At 43.1% G+C, this 23,680-nt stretch overlaps 2 protein-coding genes across 4 annotated transcripts; one reads left to right on the top strand and one right to left on the bottom strand.

Moving 5' to 3' along the window:
• The first annotated feature begins 189 nt into the window (after positions 1-189).
• On the top strand, positions 190-19,866 carry sept8a (septin 8a). 3 transcript variants are annotated; one of them, XM_010871131.3, is made up of 11 exons: positions 191-508; positions 3,932-4,046; positions 4,592-4,787; positions 5,970-6,156; positions 7,589-7,750; positions 8,919-9,015; positions 11,590-11,758; positions 11,946-12,078; positions 12,322-12,491; positions 13,184-13,214; positions 13,314-14,324. In XM_010871131.3, exons 1-10 carry the CDS (start codon positions 479-481, stop codon positions 13,197-13,199), a joined length of 1,275 nt encoding a protein of 424 aa, XP_010869433.1. In that variant the 5' UTR covers positions 191-478; the 3' UTR covers positions 13,200-13,214; positions 13,314-14,324. The 3 variants fall into 3 exon arrangements, with proteins under 3 accessions (XP_012990174.1, XP_010869433.1, XP_010869434.1); XM_013134720.4 differs by lacking the exons at positions 13,184-13,214; positions 13,314-14,324 and adding an exon at positions 19,414-19,866 and having other exon boundaries at positions 190-508; XM_010871132.4 differs by lacking the exon at positions 13,184-13,214 and having other exon boundaries at positions 193-508.
• A 608-nt stretch (positions 19,867-20,474) lies between these two features.
• Positions 20,475-23,091, bottom strand: ccni2 (cyclin I family, member 2). Its single transcript, XM_034293230.1, has 5 exons — positions 22,773-23,091; positions 21,813-21,960; positions 21,576-21,710; positions 21,415-21,489; positions 20,475-21,263 (listed from the first exon to the last, which is right to left on the bottom strand). Exons 2-5 carry the CDS (start codon positions 21,924-21,926, stop codon positions 21,090-21,092), a joined length of 498 nt encoding a protein of 165 aa, XP_034149121.1. The 5' UTR covers positions 21,927-21,960; positions 22,773-23,091; the 3' UTR covers positions 20,475-21,089.
• Between the last annotated feature and the right edge of the window lie 589 nt (positions 23,092-23,680).

Here is a 23,680-nt window from a genome sequence, read left to right as displayed (position 1 = left end):
AATACAAGACATTCAGCCATATCTTTTAAGTTCTTGTCCCAATAAACTATTCATCAAAAAGTAACATTGAGCAATGAAAGATATATTATTTCTTGCCAAAACCAAAATAAAACGTTGACTTTAAATGCTACAGCTCTGCAAAGTGCAAACTACAAATCCCATCAGCAACCTGTGAAGTGATAGCTTATAGATGGGCTTCTCACGTCGATGCACGCGTGAACGTAAATGATTCAATGTTACTACTATTCTTTTATTGACAAATATAATTTAATTACAGCCTCATGAACGTTAATTATTTACCGCGCGCAATCCTGGCTTGAGTAGCTCAAACGACATTCCTATTAACCAAATGGGAGTTTCCAGGAAGTGGCCATATTGGAAGCACTACCAAGCTTGTTCCACTGTCAGCTTACGGAGAGAGTGAGACGAGGGCAGTTCCCTTTCGCCCAGCTCGGCATTAAAACATACATTCCTAACCATGGCTGCTACGGACGTAGACATATTTTCTGTAAGTATACAGCAATAAAATGCTCCGCCTATGAACCCAACGTATTATGCAGCTATGTAAGGTACTTTTCAATTGTCCGTGCGGGTTATGTGGACTACGGTAGTGAGCTGAGATGGTGGAAGTGATTTCTCTCAATAGGGGTTTAGGTTGGTTGGTCCTGATGGGGTTCTGTTCAGGACATGGCTAATTTATTATTCACACATTTCTGAATGAATGGCATCTGACTACATGTAGAGGCATATTGCTATTTCTGTACCGGTACTATGCTACACAGCCGTTGTATAGCAATGTGCATTAGTGTAATTCCTTATTACGCCATGCAGCTGTTTATTCGTGCCCACTACCGTTTGATACAGGACATTTTAGTTTTCCTAATTCCCAAAAGTCAAACGTTTAGCCTACCGACATCTGTTACAATGTAATAACAACATTGTGTTTTCTGGACATTGATTGTTTTTATATTATATTGTGCGCGCTTTGAGAAAGCTTTGACATGTGCTTTAAGTTGTCTAAAATTGTGCTTATGCTTATCGACATACTTTTATTTGCGTTGTGAAAGATCCATTTACTCAATGCAGTCTGGGTGTAATAATTTCAAGGAAAATAAATAATGTTTAAGTGTCATTTTACTGTTTTGTAATTCCGTATACTCAGTCAGAACATGCCTTTTCTTTTGTTTTCATTTCTCTTCTTAGTTATTCATTGTTCTATAACACTTTACATTTTTTGGCTGTTCTTTCTGTTACAAGGCATTCGGAACCCAAGCTTATGGTCGCATATATAACAGCCACAAAATAATGTCAAAGGTGATTTGAAACCTTTTTTTTCATTAAGTAAAACGAAAGATCCCCAGTTTTGATTAACTTTTGTCCAATCCATGTTGATTGTTCTTGAGTTGTTGAATTGGACAGTAAGCACCAAGTTGTTGGGATAAGTAGATTAACAGAGGAGCCAATCCTTCTCAACTTGTCACAACATTTAATCTACAGAAGGTAATTCACATTTATAGATAGATAAGTCTATTGAGAAAACACCCAAATTGCATGTAGATACGGTACACTAGAAATGTTCCACTGCGATTTTAGAATGGTCAAGCCGAGTTTGATCTGTGCAGAAGTTAGTGTAGGGATGCAATATGGCAACACAAATAGTTAGTTAGCTATGTATGTTTAAAAAATATCTAAAAATAATCCAAGGGACTATTTATTGAAAGGGCACTCTTTTCATTTGAACTTGTTATTGATATGGGGGATGTATCACTCATTGCATGGATAGGTTGACCACACAGTGGTGTACAGAGCTATGCGAAACAATCAATGTGTCAAAACAGAGAAACAGCAGTTGCAAGGGGTAAATCGATTTGATTGTATTCTAATACAGAGATCTGTTTTAGCCTGTATTATATAATGAATTCCTCACAGCTGTAGGAGCAGGTTTGATGCTTTCTGGCCCCTGAGAACACTGGCCAGGTCGTTGGCACTACATAACATGCATAAAAACAGAGGCAGAAGCCAAGCTTATGAATTCTATTGCCACAAAATGAATTGGAACTTAATTTTTATAGTCAGTCTTAAATTTTTCATAATGACTTTGTTTATTCATTTTAAGAAATAAAGAAATCTGTACTTTGTTAAACTCATACTGTTATTGTTTCAATAGTGTCTGGCTGTGCATACTCATGATGTTTCAAACCCAGTCTCTGGAGGAATGCGTCATACAGCTTTATCACACTTATTTACCACAGAGTACAACGCTAGCTGGACAGGGCATACTTCTCTAAGCCCCCCTGAACGTTGATAGCGTTATCCCCCGGTATGTGCCTCACATTCACTGGAGGAAGTTAAGGGCCTGTCACTTCCTACCTGATGTGTCATACATTTAAGTCATTGAGCAGATGCTCCCATCCAGAGCGATTTCTAGTTAGTGCGTATATCCTCATACTGCCCCGCCGTATGAAACTGTGCTGCTTTGTGTCTCACTTGGCAGGAACAAAACATTTTCTGACCTACAGATTGGCAGGCTTCTGTGTATCTGGTAAAATGGCCTCTACTGTCTCCCCTCCGGTCTCCTCTGTCCTGCCTTTGTCTTTCCTGGTGGGCAGAGAGGCGTGTGACAGAAGGGAGAGCAGCTGCCAGACAGACAGCTCCATGCATGGGTTTGATCAAAAGGAAAGATGGACTTCTACTCTCCACGAAGGCCTGGTGTGATATGATGACAACAGCCTTTACCATCTACATGTGTCTGTAGAGAGGGAGTCTCTGTGATACAAGGAATGGGTCATTAGTGGGCTGTGTTAGTTCACTGAGCTGGGCATGGGAATCAACTCATTGTACTGAAGGTTTCCTTTGTCACTCGTTGGGTTTGAGTTTTTCATAAAATAATTCCTGTAATGTATTGTCACAGAGGAAGCAAGGCGCTGTGGAAACATTCCCATAAAGGATCACTGAAGTCTTTGGCAACCTTCACTGGACTACATATTTCTGTGCATTGCTAAATGCTCAGCTATTTCCTCTTGATTCAGTGATTTGCATGGGAAGTGTTTTCCACTGAAACCTGGAATCTGCAATCTAAGAAAACTTTGTTGCTCATTGCTGAAACCATAGAATACGGAATTAGAAAGGACCTCCGACCACATATTTACCGATATTTACGTTTTGTGTGTGTATGCTGAGTTTTTGTTAGTCAAAAGGTTACTGCGCCCACAGCCATTTGGGTGAGCAATAACCGTGATCCAAAACTCCACGACTGTCACAGCCTCATGCCTACAGTGTGGGAGTTTCCTTGGGACAACGCACTGGGTCAGGTTGGTGCGTGCCTTCCCCGTTTGGCCCTCCATTGCACATTGGTTCCGCCACGCTTGACTGTTCCGCTCATCTCAGGTCTCAGGCTGTCTGGTGACATCAGCCCCCAAATATGCAGCCTTAGTGGAAAAGGCTAAAGCCAGCAAGGCATGGATTGGCTGCCCGTTGATCTCAAGGCCCCTTTCTGCTGCCCCTGTGCAACGGATATGAGCCAGATAAGAAATGAGGTCCATCTTGGTCGCCCCCTCCCCATCGTTAGAGAAGGGCTGTTTACATGGGGTTGTGTGCATTGGCTAATTTCCTTCATGGATGATCGTTTTGTTGTAGTCTACTTACTGAATCTAGTCCCTTCCCAATGCAGAGATACCACCTCCTGTTTGTAGGATTAGTCCACCAATTTAAGCTCATGAAAGCTCCTTTTCAGAGTAATTTAAGGCTTTTGATTAGCTACATGTGAGAAGACTGAATGATAAGGACGTTGTCGATGAACAGGGAAAACACTGAATGTTGCCTTAGCATTTCATATAACTGGATTTACAGTGGTACTACATTTCCACTCCGGGCATTTCCCTGTATGTAGATTGCCATCGTAGTTGATTTGTTTAATCATTTATTCTCACAGAATGAAGAAAAGCGTAACCTCAGCTTGGGCGGTCATGTTGGTTTTGACAGCCTTCCCGATCAGCTGGTCAGTAAATCAGTGACACAGGGATTCTGCTTCAACATCCTCTGTGTAGGTGGGTATCCAACCACATGCTAGTCAACTTAAAGTGCTACTGTTTCTATTTATTCTCTTTATTTATTTTTGCCTTATTTGCATTTTCCTCCAAAGTAATTGTTTTTTATTATTTTAGTTTTTCCAGGTTTCATTGTTGTTTTGCCTTTTTGTAGAGTTCCCTATCCAAGTCGTCCTGTTTTTCTGTAGAGTTTTTTTCAAGAAATACAACATTGGATCTTTCAAGTCAACAACATTTAATAAATGACATTAACCCTTTGTGTAAATGGTCAACTGCGTGTCAGGTGGTGGTATTTTTGTAGTGTTCATGCTCAAAATGGCCACTGGGTTTTATGTTTCTGTCCACATCACAGATTTACTTGGGCCCCTACAAATGGCCCCTTACTCCCTATACAGTGTTGTTTTCACCAGATGGAGTGTACTGTGTAGGGTGCAGTACCATGTGGTTGCTGACACAGTTATTTTTTTAACCTGGACATGAACGTATACAGATTGCTGTGCAGAGTTTCTGAGATCTAACAGCGTTCTCCCTCCCTCGTCTCCTAGGGGAAACGGGTATTGGGAAGTCAACCTTAATGAACACGCTTTTTAACACAATGTTTGAGAACGAAGAGGCCAGCCACTACCAGAATGGGGTGTGCATGCGGCCGAGAACATACGACCTCCAGGAGAGCAGTGTCCACCTAAAGCTGACCATCGTTGACACGGTGGGGTTTGGCGATCAGATCAACAAAGAGGAGAGGTAAGCTGCGGACAAAATCCCTTTTTTCTTCAGGTGGTCATCAGTTGACGCGTTGGCAGTGTGCCTCGTTATGCTTCTCACAGCGGGTTCATTTTGGTGTCCAGTCAGACACCAAACCCGGAGTTTGAATCTCGGTGGCGGCACACCCACAGGGAGGGCCCCGAGTCCCGTCGAGGACATTGCAGATTGGTTCAGGAAATTCGGGAGGGGAGACGTGGTTGATTAGGCCAAATAATATGGACTGGTCGAGTGGTTGACACTCTGTCCTCTGAAACCATCTGCTTCCGTGTCCCTGCCCAGCCAGAGCCCTGTGCATTTACACTGCCTCTACTCCGTCCTTACTACTGCTACAAGCTACCCCTGTGCATTTCCACTGCCTCTACTCCGTCCTTACTACTGCTACAAGCTACCCATGACCATGAAGAGCCTGATTATAAGAACATGAGACTTTGGAATTCTGTTGTCCTTTTAAAAATAATATTGCCTATGTTGCCTAGGTCAGGTCATTGACAGGTCAAACTAATGTCATTATTCGGACCCCCACAACCCAGAGTTGGGGTGGTGGGAATAATGAAGAGGACATTCTTGGTTTGAACTTCAGCTGTGGGAGTGTTTGTCTGACCTCCACAGTGAGGGCTCATACGCCCTCTGGATGATTCAGTGGGAGGGGCAGGCTATAGCTCCTCGTTTGGGGGAAAAGGCTGCTGGAACAAAGCTTCCCAAGCAGACTTTTAAATGTCAGTGATGCATTCTGGGAAAATGGCACAGAGATGTTAGAGGGAAAGGTTGAAGATCGTAAAAGTCCTTGGCAATCCTGTGCATCACTTATTTTCCCTCCCAAGTTAGAATGATGGACACAAGGATGGCTCATACGGTCTGTGTCATCACAAGATAGCCAGGGGTTCACTGTTTCTTTGGGATTTATGGCCTTGTGTCATCGAAAAAATGCTAGACTGAACAGTGACATTGAACATTTCCCTCTGAATACTTTAGTGTTTATGATAACACTATCAAAATCCCATGTGTGAGTGCTGGGCGCTTGAATCATGTACACAGAGATTTGATATCCCTCCTGGTAACTTTATCCACAAAAATGTAACGAACACGCGATGACGCAAATTAAGTTTGTCTAAATTAAAACCACAAACACGTAGTAAATTTGCATTTCTTTTCTTTTTGCAGCTATAAACCAATAGTGGACTATATTGACACGCAATTTGAAAACTACCTCCAGGAGGAGCTGAAAATCAAGCGCTCCCTCTTTAACTATCACGATGGGAGGATCCACATCTGCCTGTACTTCATAGCTCCCACGGGGCACTCGCTGAAGTCCCTGGATTTGGTTACCATGAAGAAACTAGACAGCAAGGTAAAGGTTCACTACCACCAGAGCCTTGTGGGCGCAGAACTGACACCATCCCATTGTTTGACCTTTACTGAAATGCCATCACTTTAGCATTAACATTGGTGTGGATTTCACACAGTTGAGTAGCCTGGTCTTTGTTTTTTTTGATGGGGCTCCAGAATGCATTTGAAAGGGAACATTCCCGGATCAGCCTTAATTAAATTGGATTTCAGGAGGATATTCCCGGTGTATGCGGCAGACTATGTGAATGTTTGGTTGTTGTAACTTCTTACGTCTGTGAAGATCTTTGTTCAGTAAACATCTGCAGAATATATATTTATATTTTTTGCCGCAGCTTATTACAAACACATGAATGATTACTGCTTCACTTTCCATTGGCTGCTATCTTGCCACCTTTGCAGTCTGAATGAGAGGAAGCGAGGGTGAATTCCACAGCTATCTACTAGTGCAGTTGAATTGTATTGACCCAAAGTGGAGGGCGTGAAATGTGTGAAAAGCTCAGTATGAGACAGACCTACCACCGCAGTACAAACATCAGGCCTAGTCAATACAACGATATAGAAATGCTCTATCCAGCCTGTAGTCTATAAACCTGTTCTAGGAGTGGTGAAGAGGCTTGTTGGTTTTCGGTGACTCTGACACATCAAGCAGATGGTATTGTACAGCAGCCAAAACTCCCCTTCAGCATGGCCCACACTCTCACTGGGCTGTCAGAAATCAGCCTTTTTCCTGGAGACACAGAGCCAGCTATAAATCCTCTTATTTCTCTACACAGACAGACAATAGTGTTTGACTTACAATGTTTACCCAAAGGCCATCGAGCTGCAACAGTGACATTCTCATAGCACAGAGTGAACTGAGACAGAAATAGAGTATGGTGAAGTGGTTTGGTTTAGAGGCAGGAAAAGAAGCGCTTCAGCTGTTTTACCTCAATGGACTGAGGCAACTATGCCCAACAACCATTGACGTCTGCTGATGACTGGTTCTATGGAGAAATCCTTCCTCTGCCCCCCAACAAACTGCCCCCTAAAGAGCCTGAGGCTGATGTGAGACATCAGTTACTAAATCTGTGTGACGTCTTGACATTGTCCCAGGCATCTGAAGAGCCAGGGCTGTGCTGTCGCGTTCTGTTTATTTTTCCCGTCTATTTCGAGATGTGATTGGTCTCTGTTCAGTTGGTCTTGTTTCTTGTTTGTTTTTTCCTGTGTGCGTCTGACTGAGCCCGACTCTGTGGTTGCACAAGGCCTTGTTTGCAATATTCCCAGTATTTTTCCTGATGTGGTAGGCTCACTAATCACACATTGATTTTTGAACTAACTGCAAATTACGAGACCAGTGGTGAAGATGTTTCAACCATAGTGGCTGGTCTAAAGTTCTACTAACCCCGAGCTAATAGATGGTTAATGGTCCGAACAATGCTCTTTCTCTACTTCAGGTCAATATAATCCCCATCATAGCCAAAGCTGATACGATCTCCAAGAGTGAGCTCCATAAATTCAAGATCAAGATCATGAGCGAGCTGGTGAGCAACGGTGTGCAGATCTACCAGTTCCCCACCGATGATGACGCGGTCACCGAAATCAACTCCTCCATGAACGTGAGTCTCTCTCTCTGTCTCTCTTTCTCTGTCTCTCTCTCTCACTCACTCACTCTCACTGTGCACTCACTCACGTCCACATGCAGAGTGTTTCCCTCACTGTGTAGGAATGCAGGGTTTAAATAGTTGCACATAGTTCCCTCCCGTTGAAATGTCCTCCATCTGAACATTTCTCCAGCTGTGAGGAACTGAGACATTGGCACTACTGTTATAGATCCCATCATGTACCTGAATTGGCCGCTAGGCATTGGTTTTTGCCTTGGTGAGGTGAGCCAATCGGTTGGTCAGACCTGGAGCACTGGTCTGGCCCGTCTGCTGTCTAGTGTCTGTGGATGGAAGTAGTGTGATAATTAAGGAATAAAGCAGCATTTGGGATGCGCATAGTATACTGGTTAAAAGAAGTGCACTAAAACGGGAGCAGACTACCATTTGGGAGCTAGAGCTCTGGGTTTTGGGAGGATGACATTCACCCCTGGGACCTTTGCCAGTTTCGGTTTGCCACTTAATTCTTGAGGTTGCTTTGGTAAACATGTTTACATCATGATGTAGGATCTCATTGGCTAGGATAATTCTGTGAGCAATGAGGGAGCGTATGTTTAATCAGGGCCAGAACGCCTGCTCGATATGGCTGTCCAGATGTTAAACACGGAGGTAACCTATGTCAGCACTGCTTGAGTTACTCTTGTGTGGTCTGTGTACAGTGTTGTTTAACCAAACCTTTATTCTAAATGTGCCGATTAGCCGTTCAAACCTTAACAAATTGTTCTTCAAAGAAAGTGAAGGACAAGGGGTAGAACTATCCTTACATTTACACTATTCACACTTATTGTAGTCAGAGATTATTATTTGAGGTTGTGATGGGGTGCAACAGTTGGAGGTCATGAGGTATTTGTTAAATATGTTCATAATGAATCACTGGTGTTGGTACATAATTCATACATCCCAAAATGGATGAAGCAACTGCTGATTGCCCCTTTGAAATTCCAGTATCGTTTCTCCTGTCTGTGTTTTTCTCTTTCATTTTCGTCTCTCTAAGTAGTTAGACCTGCTCAGTAAAAATGTTGGCTATCCTGTAAGGAAGGAAGTGGAGCCTGTGTGACAGACTGGCATTGTTTGAAGGCAGCATCTGGTCAAACCTGTGACCTTTTTGACCTATCTATTTTTCCAGGCGCACCTCCCGTTTGCTGTGGTGGGGAGCATCGAGGAGGTCAAAGTTGGGAACAAAACGGTGAGGGCCAGGCAGTACCCCTGGGGAGTAGTGCAAGGTGGGTACCTCTCGCCTCGGACAGAGACCTGGCGTGGACCGAGCCATGGAGTTTTACCACCGGGACTCTGCTACATGGTTTGCTTTGTGTTCACAGTCGACAGGGAGGCTAACCGTTGTGACGTGACCATCTCGCAGAGCTCTGCTGTGGGAATGGTTAAACCCAGCTGGGAGTTTGATGCTGAATGGCCTGTCCATTATCCCCCATGCGTTGTGTCCATTCCCCAAACCTCCCAGGGCAGGGGATATTTGTAGAGCCTCCCTCGTATGAGAGCATTCCCATCAGTCTGGCGATAAACACCAGGCTGGGCGGAAAACAAAGTTAATCATATTGTGTTAACTTGATCGTATCTCTGTCGCTTAGAGATAAAACGGTCTTAAATCTTAAGATTCACACCCCTCATGGTAGCAACAGTCTTAATCACAAACGCTTTCCTGTGTGGAATGTAAACCCTGATGCGCGGAAAAGCCTCGTGATTAAAACTAAATTATATTTGAAGGCTTTTTCTAATCTGGTCCTGGGATCTCGCTGCTGTTATCGGTGAACACAGTGGTCCGTTATGACGGAAAGCAGGCTGCTGGTATTTCTTACCTTCTAAGTATTTCTGTGCAGAACGTGTGTCATGTGACTCACTGCCCCTGGATGCTTTGGGCTTCCCAGGGGCTTTGTGCAGGGGTCAGGTAATCACGCCCCTGGTCTCAGGGGAGAGTTCACCACAGAGGTATCTAGATGCCAGATGTCGTCAGCCATTTTTCCTCTCCATTACCCTTTTTTTTTTTTGTGTGTGTGTGTGTTTTCTCTTAGTATTTTCCCATTCTCTGTGCACTGACGAATGTTTTAACCTCACGCTGTGTAGTGACTGATGTGGAAGGCGGCCTTGTTTCATGCTAAATGCTGTGCTAATTGGCACTATTTTTACCAGCGTCCTTACATCAGGAAAAGCGCTCACAGCTGGTGTTGATCTTTAATTCCACTATATCCCAGAGTATAAAACTGTAGCAGTGGCGGCCAAGCGTTTTGTCGTCTTTTACATTTTAGTCAATTGGCACATTATTTTATCCATACTGACTTATATATATATATTTTCTATTTATTTTTATCTTGTTGGCCTGTGGATTCGAACCAGTGACCTATTTGTTACTGGCTCAACGCTCTAGCAACTTTGTGCTCACCACTTACACAGGTCTGAAAAGCAGGAAATGCTTCCTGCTCCAGTCCACAAGATGCAATGCATGAGAACTGTTTTTCTCTCAGGATTTAGTAGAGCGTGAAAGCTAATGAAAATATGGTACTCAAGAGCCTTGTCTGGTTTCAGCAAGTCTCTGCAGGCTCAGGAGAGTCAAAGATCGGGACATTTGCCCTCCAATGTACTTCTTCCTGGAATTAGAAATGTAATGTATGCTACTAGTACAGCATCATTACAGTTTTTCACAATTGCTAAGACATATTTCTTGAAACCTTCACCCATTTTCTCAAAACTTTAAACAGAACCAAATCTTGTGAATCTACATTCACAAAACCCCTGATTCTTCTGTCGAAATCGAACACTCGCCTCAAAACCATTTAATCTGTTCTCAAAATCAAACAATGCTTTCAGATTAAACACACAGCCAGTCAATATATGAACACTACACAGCATTCATTAGACACTACAAAAAATACAACATTTTAATATTAAATGTATTTTGCAATAATAAAAAGTATGATAATCACAATAATACAAGTAATACAGTTTTGAATGTCTGTATATTCAGCAGTGGCATAAAATACAGTAGTCCACTGCAAAAGCCCAATGACCAAAGAAAACTAAATGAAAAGCACATTAAAATAAACTCAGAAATGTTGTGCAAAATCTAAGTCAGTGAGGGATTAATTCTGCCTCAGCATCATGTCTGTGTGCTGGGTCCGGCCAGAGGACTCTTCCTCCTCGTCCACCACCTCTGACACGTACTCTTCTCCTCTGCCTCAGACCTGTGCCAACTGTGTACTCTGAACTGAGTTATATTCTGAACAATTGGTTTGATCACATCCTTAGAAACAAGTGTGAACTATTTTGAGCCATTGTGTGTAAACGATGACAGCGTTGTAGTTGTCTAACTTTTGATGCCTGTGTTTACCATTTTGCGACACCAGTGCATCACAAGTGTGAAATGTGATTTAGTGAGCAAGAATCTGTTTAGAGTGTTGCAAACCGAGTGAATGCAATTTGCAAATGGTGTCTAACTGCCAGAATTAATTTTTTACCAAAAGTGTGACTGATTCGACAAATGTGTTTAGGCCACTGATAATTTGGTTCAGATAATGGGGTTTAGTGTTTTAGCAATTCAGAAAAACTGTAAGAGATTGTAGGATCTCCAGAATGTGGACCCAATGAACTCGGAAAACATTTGATTTCGTTAATTGACTCTCATTGAGAGCATATCGGTGCATTGTTTAAGTATTCTTATTTGGAAGTAAACGAATAAATGTAGAAAAAGGGTTCCAGTTTCATGTGGTCACTCCCAGTCGGTCATCATGGACCTCATTGACGTCGGTCTGATGTTGCATCCTCTCCATGTTGTCCCCTTGCTCCAGTGGAGAATGAGAGCCACTGTGACTTTGTGAAGCTGCGTGAGATGCTGATCCGGGTCAACATGGAGGACCTGAGAGAACAGACCCACAGCCGGCACTACGAACTGTACCGACGCTGCAAACTGGAGGAGATGGGCTTCAAAGACACAGACCCGGACTGTCAGCCATTCAGGTCCGCCCACGAGGCTCATAACATACTAATGCAGAAATGTACGATACAGTCGGCCATAGTGTGTGTTAGTGGGAAGCAGACCTGTTCATTATTTAAAGACACATTTTCTGCAAGCCATTAAATGCGGTAATTCCTGTGGTTTAGCTAGTCTGTGATGCAGTATCTCACTTCTCCTTTCCGTCCACAGCCTCCAGGAGACCTACGAGGCCAAGAGGAAGGAGTTCATGGGAGACTTGCAGAAGAAGGAGGAGGAGATGAGACAGATGTTTGTCAACAAAGTGAAGGAGACTGAGGCAGAGCTGAAGGAGAAGGAGAGAGAGGTGGGGGTGTGAAGTGTTTCAGGAAGTGATTTATCTTCTGTAGAACCTGATCGTGTGAACGTGTGAACGTGTTGAGCCTGATGTTGTCGTGGTATGGAGAGTGTTTACGGCGACTCCAGCTCACAGTCAAATGCAACATGTATACCTGTGCAAAGTGATTGTGGATCCTTACGTTTTTCTCTGTTGGCCTGGTCGTCTCATCACTCCCCCTCTATCAACGTCTCATCCCTCCCCCTCTATCAGCTGCACAGCAAGTTTGAGCAGCTGAAGCACATGCACCAGGAAGAGAAGCGGAAGGTGGAGGAGAAGAGGCGGGACTTGGAGGAGGAAATGAATGCTTTCAACCGCAGGAAGGTGGCAGCTGAGACGTTGTCCTTAGCCCAGCCAGTCAAGAAGGACAAGGACAAGAAAAAGTAAGCACTTCCCTTTCATATCGCCCTCCGTCTTTTCTTTTGTTCTTTCCGAAACGTAGCTTCTCTTACCCTAGATTTAGCGCTGATGTCGTTTTGTCCCTAAATAGGAGTGATTTAAAGCTATGCTGAAATGAGTCTATGCACTTATAATGGACGTCTCCCCACAAACTCCATACCAGGGTGGAGTGTTGATTGTACACCGATGTAGACTCTGAATATGAATATGAGCAAACGCATAGAAAATTCCTCATAGTGGCTAGCAGGCCAGTTCTTTGTGAGCCAGTCAGATAACCTTTTTTAAATTCAACTGACTCCATCTAGTGGACACATTTTGCATTGGCAGTTATGTTAGTTGCGGTTTTGGTTACTGTTAAAAATGCAATTGTTCCAGAGAATTCTTGAGGTTTTACCTTATTTGTGAAGTCCAGGGGACTTTGTAGTTGAGCACTTTAATCGTGACACATTTTTGTGTTGCAACTCTACATTTAAAGTAGCATTTTCTATGAGTAATCTACAGAACAGCTCCCTCCTCTGATGTTTCTGAGAATGACCACCCCTTCATTTATTCTGCTGTAATGAATTTGTGATTGTCTGAGGCACAATCCGTACATTTTCTCTGACATTTTTATCTTCTTCAATTTTTTTCTGTCTGTCTTTTTCCTTCACTTTCATTATACTTTATCTTCATGAAGTCATACATTTTTCTGAAAGAATCTGAACATGGTATGTATATGAATATCATCATTTCAGACCTCAGTGTGTTTCCATTAATTTTCTTTTGTCACTGTTTTGTCATTTTGTTTGTCTTTTTTTTTTTTCCAGTTAATTTATGGGGCCAGTCTGTGAAGCCAACCGTGGACTTGTCTTCCATCTCCATAGCGACATCAACGTTTCTGTTTTGACATTCCTTCATGACGTGCGTACACGGACCAAAGACACTGATGGACAGAGTCAGAGGGCTGACATGCTGACAGTGGCCATTCCCTTCTTCTAGGATCATTCATGTTATGATTTGGGACACATTTTTATACATTTTGTTTTGGTTTTGTGTTTTTCTAGTTTTGAGACTTACCGATGTGTTTTCCACACCATTGCTGATTTTAAGACCGGAGGCACAGCAAATGGTGGACTTTCGATAATCAATGATTTCTGGTACTAACATATCACCTTGTTCTCCCATGTTGTCAGGTAATGTGATGTTAATGGGTCAGTATTCACTTGTAGTGCAGGAGGATTGGACTCACCAGCCACATAGTTCATTGTCGTACATCAGGTGATGTCATGCCTACGCCATGCTACTCCCTCTACATAACGGGCAGATTAAATAAGACAATGGCCACACACCTCATAACTGGTCTGAATGCTGAGCCAAACTAGGCCAGACCTTAATTAATGCTTAGTATTAATGTAGCTGATTTCAGTACAGTAGCTGTAATATTTATATTTTTGCCAACGCGTATGTCTAGGCATTTAGTAAACTAGTCTTAAGTCATACAAATATGCAATGCATTCTGGTGCTGTTTTATATTAATCCAGAAACCTGTATGTGAATATTTTCGGAGCTTCCTTGGCTTTATTAAAAATGCAGATATGCAAAGTGTACTAGTTTTAAGTGTATGATAAAGAACACAATGCTGTTTGTTGTTAAATTGTGATGTACCATTAACCGTGTACCGTAAGCCATTGACGTGAGTGGTGTTAAAGTTTACGTGGCCCCATATACACAGCAGAAACTAAGTGGCCTGGACTCACAATAGAAATGTTTACATCAAAAACCAGGACAGAAGATGTACTCCCTTTCGTTTCGAAATAAATGCAAAAGCTCACCTTGAACGTCTCCCCATCACATTATTTATTCACCTCTAGTGTGTAGGTCAGTGGACAAGCCACACGGTAGCTGTTGGTTGCTTTGCATAAACCTCAATGCTCCCTTTGATCCTTTCCCTTGATACACCAGTGTCGGGCAGCGTGTACAGCAGTTCATTAGTTCTGAACCCAGGGCTTGTGACCTAGAGGTCTACTGCTTTTCACTCAAGCCCCCTGAATAGGGACAGATTCAGACCTGGGACAGCAGGTGAACGCAATTAACTACCAGGCAGACTAGAAAACTAGAAATACTATGGGTGCCCACTGGGAACCACTGCAACAACTTAAGTTTATAGCTTAACTGAGGGCACCTGGCAGCCCTACATTTGAGTAGGCCCATGTTTCTAACATGAATGTTTCCTGTTATGAAATGGGCCCTCTGCAAGTATAAAGCAATGAAAAGGAAGTTGCTGTGAAATCAGCAGTGTGATATCGTAGTCAGCAGTCTGGTGACGTTGTGCGGTTCTACAATTGTATGGGACGGAAGAACAGAGTCCTCTTGCCAAGGACCGTTCTACACAGTAGTTCAGCTCCGGTACTAGTGGGCAGAAAGGTATTTTTACCTGCTAATTCCTTACCTTCACTTGGTGTCCCAGTTCTGAATTTGGTTTAAATGTAGATGGTGAAAGCTATTAGAAAGTGCTGTCCTCAAAAAAGACTGTCCCTTAATCACTTCCTTATGAGAGATTATTTATGAGGCCTTTTACTAAGAGAAGTGTTTATGTTTGCTGCATCATTCAATTGGCTTCAGTCTACTAACTATGAAGTGACGTTATGGGGAAATTCATCCCATTGAAATGGCCAGGTTCCAATGTACAGATCAGGGCAGTTTTCAAAGATTTTAACATCAATCATTTCCTAGAGGCTGAATTTACAGTGGCTTTGGAAAGTATTTAGACCATTTCACATTTTTATAGTCAGAAATTAGAATAATATTTTTCTGCCATTCATTTAAACACAATACCCCTTAATAACATGAAAATACACTTTTTGTCATTTGTGTCTGTTGAAAATGAACTGTACTTAAGTATTCACACCGTTTGTTAAGTGTTGAAGACGTAACCTTGGCAGCTATTACTGCTTCAAGTGTTCTTGGGTATGCCTCCACCAGCGTTGCTCACCTGGATTTGGTCAGTTTCTGACATTCCTTTTTGTAGAGTTTCTGAAGCCGAGCTCAGATTGGATGGGGAGCAACGGTGAATTGTGATCTTCAGGTCTCCCCACAGATGTTTAATGGGATGTGGCTGGGCCACTCAAGGAACTTTGCATACTTGTCCTGAAGCTACTCTGGTGACGTCTTGTGTGCTTTGGGTCGTGGAGCTGACAGCTGAAACTTTGCCCCAGTTTGTGCTATGGATCAGGTTTGCTTTAAGGACCTCTGTATTTTGCTCTATTCATCCTTCACTCAAACCTGACCAGTCCCCAAGTCCCTGCAGCAGAAAAGCCAGACCAAACCTGACCAGTCCCCAAGTCCCTGCGGCTGAAAAGCCAGACCAAACCTGACCAGTCCCCAAGTCCCTGCGGCTGAAAAGCCAGACCAAACCTGACCAGTCCCCAAGTCCCTGCGGCTGAAAAGCCTGGCCAAACCTGACCAGTCCCCAAGTCCCTGCGGCTGAAAAGCCTGACCAAACCTGACCAGTCCCCAAGTCCCTGTGGCTGAAAAGCCTGACCAAACCTGACCAGTCCCCAAGTCCCTGCGGCTGAAAAGCCAGACCAAACCTGACCAGTCCCCAAGTCCCCGTGGCTGAAAAGCCAGACCAAACCTGACCAGTCCCCAAGTCCCTGTGGCTGAAAAGCCAGACCAAACCTGACCAGTCCCCAAGTCCCTGTGGCTGAAAAGCCTGGCCAAACCTGACCAGTCCCCAAGTCCCTGCGGCTGAAAAGCCTGGCCAAACCTGACCAGTCCCCAAGTCCCTGCGGCTGAAAAGCCTGACCAAACCTGACCAGTCCCCAAGTCCCTGCGGCTGAAAAGCCAGACCAAACCTGACCAGTCCCCAAGTCCCTGCGGCTGAAAAGCCTCCCCACAGCATGACGCTCCTCCATCCGTCACCATAGGAGTGGTATTTGTCTTGTGACGAGAGGTACCTTGTCTGTCAGATTTTGGTCACACCATGCTCTCAAACTCCTACATAAAGGCCTGGATTGGCGCATATTTGGTTGTCCTGTCAGTTTCCCCCATCTTTGCAGAAACAATCAGTGGCCACTGGGTTCATCACCTTCCTGACCAATGCCTGTATCACCGGTTACTTAGTTAAGGCAGGTGGCCTGCTCCAGGAAGACTAGGAGGGTTGCAAACTTTACAATGATGGAGAACATTGTGCTCCTGAACTTTTAATACTATGTATTTTATTTTATTACATAACATAAGATATCTGCCATCTGGGAAGTATGAGTTCACTGGACACTTTGCTTTGACATGCACTGTGTGGGACCTTGTGTGTGCACGCTTTTCTAAATCAATTGAATTTGCCAAAGGTGGATTCCAATCAAGTTCTAGAGGAAAGGTTCAATTGAGATTAAAGAACAGGATGCATCGGAGTCTAAATACTTATGTAGAGGAGACTTCCACTTTTGTATTTACTCAGAACACATTGAAAAACAATTTTGCTTTGACATTTTGGGGTATTGTGGGTAGGTTGGCAAAAAATATTAATTTTATCTACAACACAATGTGGAAAGTGAACTGGTTTGAAAACATCCTGAAGGTTTTAAATACATTTATGTTACAAAGAGGAAGTGGTCATAGAATGGAAGGTTTTTCTGTTACACAGTAGCTTTATTCTGGGTACAACAAAGTAACAGCTGCCTTTTCTGAAACAACCAGAGAAATCTTTACACGTTTTACTTTGGAAAACAGCGTAACATCAACAACAGAAAATGGTTCACAACAAAAGTTAATTCACAGTTGAAAGCATTACAATACTTCACTGTAACCCAAAAACAAGTTGTGAAGGACTATAACACTTCAGTTCAATGGAAGTGGTAAAGAGGCACATTAGAACTGTTCTACACATTGCTTATGACATTCACCTACTTTTAAATGAAAATGTCTTTGCAGCACTGTCATTTGTAATTAAAGCATTTTGTAAAAATAGCTATAGCTAGTGAAATTGTTTGGAAGTCAACAGAACATTAGTTTTAACAAACACATTTTAGTACAAAGTAAAAACAAATACATTTGTCCAAAAAAAATATAATTATAAAATTATGCATATAAAAAGCTCCTCTAAATTTCAAAGTGCTGTATAGGTCATGGAAGAGGCAGCACCAAGTTCCTGACAAGGTATTCTTGGTCCTCACTCTAAACAAAATAACCCCCCCCCCCCCAGACAGACATGTTCAGTCCAACAGGATATTAGCTCACTGCTGGGTGGAGAGGCGGGCAGGGGGAGACATTCTTCTGGTGGGCCTCGTGGAAGCCTGAAACTGTATCGCCGTCTCCACTAACTTCTAGAGCCAACCCCTCATTGTACAGGCACCTGAAACCATCATAGAACTCGTCTGCGTCTCCCTCCCCTCGACTCCCCTTGCCACTCCTGGTCTGCCTGGGTCCCAGTCTGCCTGTGAGGCCCCAGGACATCTCCTCCTGAAGCTTGCCCATGTTGGTGCTGTCAAAGATGTATACTGCGTTGGGTGGAACGGAGAATTCAAGGCTGGAAAGGTATTCGTCCACCACTTCTTTGCAGTGGATGAACTCCGTGCTCGGAATCTGGAACAGAAAAACAAACTATGATTTCCTCACGTGTTTAATAAAACAATTATTTTGTGGGCTCCATGTTAAAAACTAAACATTGAGTATATTAACAACAAGGAACCAAACACATAATGCACCTCTGACCAACCTCTACAGGTTTAAAGACTTAATGGTGAAATATGCATTGCAGCAGATTTGGGTGCAGTGAATTGCATGCACCTCGGCCATTAAATAATGCACCCTATTTAAGTAATTCATATAAAACTAAGATGAGAATGTCTACGAGTACAAATTATAGTCCAAAAATCAAGTAACTGGGAAAACAACCAGTGTTCAATGTACAGCCGACATTTTAATAATCTGAGCGCCTGGGAAAGGAAGCCATTAGCCTGATAACCTGGGATACATGTTCTCTGTCTGTTAGGACGCTAACAGGCCATGTGTCTTGGGTCCACAATGATCTCTGTGGCTTCACTGCGGTGCCATGCAGAGCACAACACAACTTAAAGCACCGGCTCGGTCACAGAGTAGACACACGCGGTTGGTGGGTGTCCCTTTGGTTGATGCTTGGCAATGTGGGTGGATTGATTTCCTGCCTGTTGGGCCCTATCCGGGGCCTCCCCCGGTAGGGCCACAGTGTCGCCGGACCCCCCCCCCCCCGTCTCAGTCCCAAGGTGTTACGCTGCTATATTATTGTGCTGGGGGAGTAGGGTCAGTTCTCCTTCCCCACTATACATCGTTGTTGATATGAGGAATGCATTTTCTGAATTTTCCCAGTCTCCTCCCGTTTTAAACTTTAGGAGGACATGAGGTCCTGGTCCACACCTGTGGAGTTCCTGGTTTTGGGGGCCCATTGCTGTCCCTGTCCAAAGTCCTCCTGGTTGTGTTGCAGATCAAGACGATGCCTGACAATTTCAGCTGCCACTGTGCTGACACCTCCTCCCTCCCCCATGTTGTCCCTGTCCTTGTCCATCTGGTCATGCTTCTGACCGGGTCTAAGTTTAAATAGACTCTGGATTTAGTTCACATGCATTTATTAAATATTCCAATTGGACTCTTAATATTTCACCCAGCACAGCCAGAAGAGGACTGGTCACCCCTCTGAGCCTGGTTCCTCTCTAGGTTTCTTCCTAAACGTCGGCCTTCTTAGGGAGTTTTTCCTAGCCACTGAAATCCAACACTACTGTTGTTTGCTCCTTGGGGTTTAAGGCTGGGTGTTTTTGTGACAACTGTTGTTGTAAAAAGGGCTTTATAAATAAATGTGATTAATTGATTGATTAGTTTTTTTTGTTTTTTTTTTAAGTGGGAGGGGCATCAGCCCCGACGGGAGGCACTGTGTCTTACCTGTGCCCTCTTCAACAGGTCAGTGAAGACGGAGAACCAGTCCGGTGTGAGTCTCTCCAACTCCAAGGTGATGATGGCCAAGGCCAGCGTGGAGCCTTTGAACTGTGACAGCTGGTGGCAGGCCATGCAGTGCTGCACCTGCCTGGTCCACAGCGCCACCTGGAGGCAGGGCCTCTTCTGAGTCTGGGCGCCCAAGGACGGAAGGTGGGGATGGCCCGAGATCAACAGGCCGTGAAACTGCAAATCACCATGACGATACAAGAACATGGAGACCAAAATGAATACACATCCACTGTTTAGTCATTCATCACCAATTCACAGCGGACAACTTCTCTTTGCCAGACGTTACCACAAGAGTGTTCTCATAGTAAACCCCTCCCCTGCCCGCCCCCCACTTACCTGGGGTGTGATGACCTCTTTGCTGTGTGCAGTGCTTGTCTGTCTCCCCGTTTTGAGACTGTTACTGTAAAATCTACTTCAGGGGCTACTCATGTCTTTCAGTAGCCCAAAAAAAATATATAGTGTATACGTCTGCTTTTGTACGTCTCTGCTCTTTAGCAAACTATTAAGCCATGTTGTCTGAGCAAACGTTAAAAAAGTTAATTTCAGGTTGCGATTTAACATTATCTAGAGGAAATGACAGAGCTAATCGATGACTCCACCGCTCAAATCATACAAATGCGTTAGGGTGGAAAGCATGTGACAATATTTCTATAGATAGTAACTGTTGTTGACTTGATATGACCACACTAAGTTGTTTAGTGCAAGTTACATTTACAGGGGAATGTAATTGTGAGATGTACTTATTATCAGAAAGTATTTATTTGAAAATTGAGAGGAAATGTATTTTTATTTCATTAGAAGTAGTTTTTCTAATTCTACTTGTATTTAAAAAAAAAAATCAACTATTGTGAGCTATGGAATAGATATTTTGGATTACATTACTACAGTATAAATCAACAAAAGTAAATGCAGAGATCAAAGGTTTCTTCAGCACAATCTGGTTCTTATTTAGTGAGGAAATTCCATAATTCACCCTGGTGTTAAATAATGCTAAACACTGCAATTCACACACAGAATTCGGTTCCAAAGTAAACCATCCAAGGTTTGTGGTTTCTTTTATTCAAATTAAGCATGATTTAACATTACAATTAATACAACTAGAGCAATGGACAAAAGTATTGCCATTTATATTTAATGCTTATTTAACTTTTACTTTGTGGTGTGTAGAACAAACTATTGATTCCAATATCAAACTCCAGTGTGCCATAATATGAAACAGAAAGGAATGGAATATGACTAAATGTACATACCTGACAGCAGCATGGTCAGATTCCAATTCATCTAGGATATCCTTTTTGTTAAGGGTGTGGTTTACACAAATTCTATGAAATGCCTCTGCCCTTGCTAACAGGTTTTTAATTCTTCTTTACCGCTGAAGGTACAGTTATAGTTAGAAAAGTGCCTTGGCCTGATCCATTATATACATGGCACTTAATCCCTGTGTTTTAAATGACAGCTTGCCAATGGTGTCAGGTCAGAGACATACTACAGGGGTGAGCACAAGTCAAATCAATGCACTATTTCTGAGACCAATACTGCACTGGGGAGAGGTTTAACAACAGCCATCGGTGAACAAGGTGAAGCATGTGTTCCCTGGTGCTTTTGAACTGCAGTGTTTTAGCACGTCAAAGCTATAAAGACATGTCAACTGGTTGCCTACTTACGATGTAAACAAAGTCGATTGGTGTTGCGGTGTACAGGTCCCAGTGCAGCTTATCTAGCATGATCCTCTCCATGCGGAGAATCTCGGCTGTGGAAAAGTTGCATCCACTCTGTACGACGAGGTCCTTGACTGACCCGATCACCTGAGATCAGCAAGAAGCCAATAAACGTGTTGTATTGAAATGACATTGTGTTATATTTTGATCATAAGAAACAATACACCCTTGTTCTATGTTCACCGCTTTCAGGCATGTTGGATGTTTACGATAAACCTCCGGGAGTTCAATTCCTTACCTCATCCTCCTCGTTGATTTTTGCCGAAAGGATCAGAGAGGTGAAGGCGATACACTTCAGGTATTTGGGCTGGGCCTGAAACAGAATGTGACTTAGCACTTCCACTGATAATCACAAAGGAAACTGTGATTCTTTGGCAAGAACTGGGAGGAGAAGCACACCTTCACTGTTGCTAGCAGTCTATTCAAAACACAGACTCCAAGGGCGAATGTTTCCTGGCAGAAGTTGAAGAGCTTGCCCATGTCTCCCAGCCATAGGATCACATCGTGGACTTGGAACGGGGTAATGTCAGTACCCTGCGGAACGGTGACAATGTCAGCAGCTTTGCGGAGGCGTCTGGCGGACGTGTCCGACTTTGTTCCAAACATTAGGCCCAGTCATAATATGAGGCTATATACCTGTATGTGTCCATCCTTGAACACTGGCACTTTCCAGAGGCGTAGCTCCCGGACCAGTGCATCCTCCAATAAAGCCACCAAGCGTTCGTTCTCCGCAGGCCCCGGGTTCTTCATGACGACGTTGGTGCTGGCCAGCCTTCTCCACCAACTGAGGGACCAACCCGTGGATCACAAAGTTCATCAGCTAGAAATCAATTTCGGTGATTTTCTTCTTATGAACAGCCATGTATGCCTCTATGTGGGGACATTTTTCTTAAAAGGACTTGAACCTACTACAACCACCATCAGTATACAAAAATGCATGGCTAACACTTTCCAAATATATAATCAGTATTATTTGAAAACATTTGATATCATATCCATCACACGTTCTTGGAATGTTCATGACTACACAACTTTGACCTTCAGATTGTGTATGAAATAACTTCAACCCCTACAGTTAATAGACTAATAGGAGCTGATCACAATTTGATAAAAATAAATAAAAACATTATAAACCAGAGAATTACTTAAGTGTACAATCAAAATAGCCTCAAAACCACTTTTTCTCGCAAATAGTTAACCATAGTCATTTGCGCTTACTTCGAAATTTCTAATACGGATAGAGTGAATGCACTATTCTAAACAACTATTCTCTAGCCAGAATATATGTCCATGCTCAGTATTTTTGAATACTGGACAAGCGCATAAAGCGCTCCATTGATGGTTAGTGTACAGGAAATCATCGTTACATTTTGGTAAACAACAAACGCCATTTTTTGCTTCTAAAGATTTTGCGTTCTGTGCAACATTACCGCACATTAAAGTTATAAATAAATGAATATGCCGTTGAAACCTGCATTTGTTTGGAGAAAAAAAAAGAATCTGGGCGGGATAGCGAACAGCTGCAGCTGAAGTCAATTATTGCATCTCAGATGCTGCAGTAATCTTTCTTCCCTTATTTTTCTCAAGTGCTCTTACCTCTTCCTTTCGAATTGCAGGTAATGTTTTCGACGACAGGCGCATCTATATTCAGGTTTCAATCTTCCATGTTTACCAAAGCAAGATTATTCATCAAACAAAAGGGAGTGTGAGTAATATATTGCAGTATATCTCGTCGCACTGTAGTACATAACAAAGGAAAGGCCACATAATTTAATGCAGCTTTATACAGGCAATTAAATCATAAAAAGTTTAAAGAAAAACGAAAGCGAGCACAAAGAAAGAAAAACTAAATCTAACCCAGCAGCTATAATGGAAGACTGTTTTCAACGCCCCTGACTCCTCCCACCTTTTCGTCATGTCGGTAAAAAAAAAAACAGTTGTTAGTGGGTCAAACATACGGGATACGTGATACAAAATGGTCGAGCCTCAACCAAAAGTGGGCCTATGAAATGTACAACAATACCCATGTAAACCTCGCTATATTAATGTGACTACAGAATACTACGCATTGTAGCATAAGCATTGTAGACCATGGTACACACAGATCAGCCATAACATTATGGCCACTGACAGGTGAAGTGATTAACACTGATAATATAGTTACCATGGCACCTGTCAGTGGGTGGGATATATTAGGCAGCAAGTGAACATTCTGTCCACAAAGTTGATGTGTTAGAAGCAGGAAAAAGGGGCAAGCCCTTGTGGGGTGTTCCTGGTCTGCAGTGGTCAGTACCTATCAAAAGTGGTCGAAGGAAGGAAAAGCTGTGATTCGGCTACAGGGTCATGGGAGGCCAAGGCTCTTTGATGCATGTGGGGAGCGAAGGCTGGCCCGTGTGGTCGGATCCAACAGATGAGCTACTGTAGCTCAAATTGCTGAAAAAGTGAATGCTGGTACTGATAGAAAGGTGTCAGAATACATGATGCATCGCAGTTTGTTGCGTATG

This window comes from Esox lucius, chromosome 7, assembly GCF_011004845.1.
Source record: "Esox lucius isolate fEsoLuc1 chromosome 7, fEsoLuc1.pri, whole genome shotgun sequence".
NCBI lineage: Eukaryota > Metazoa > Chordata > Actinopteri > Esociformes > Esocidae > Esox > Esox lucius.
This window is presented reverse-complemented; position numbering and strand designations above follow the sequence as displayed.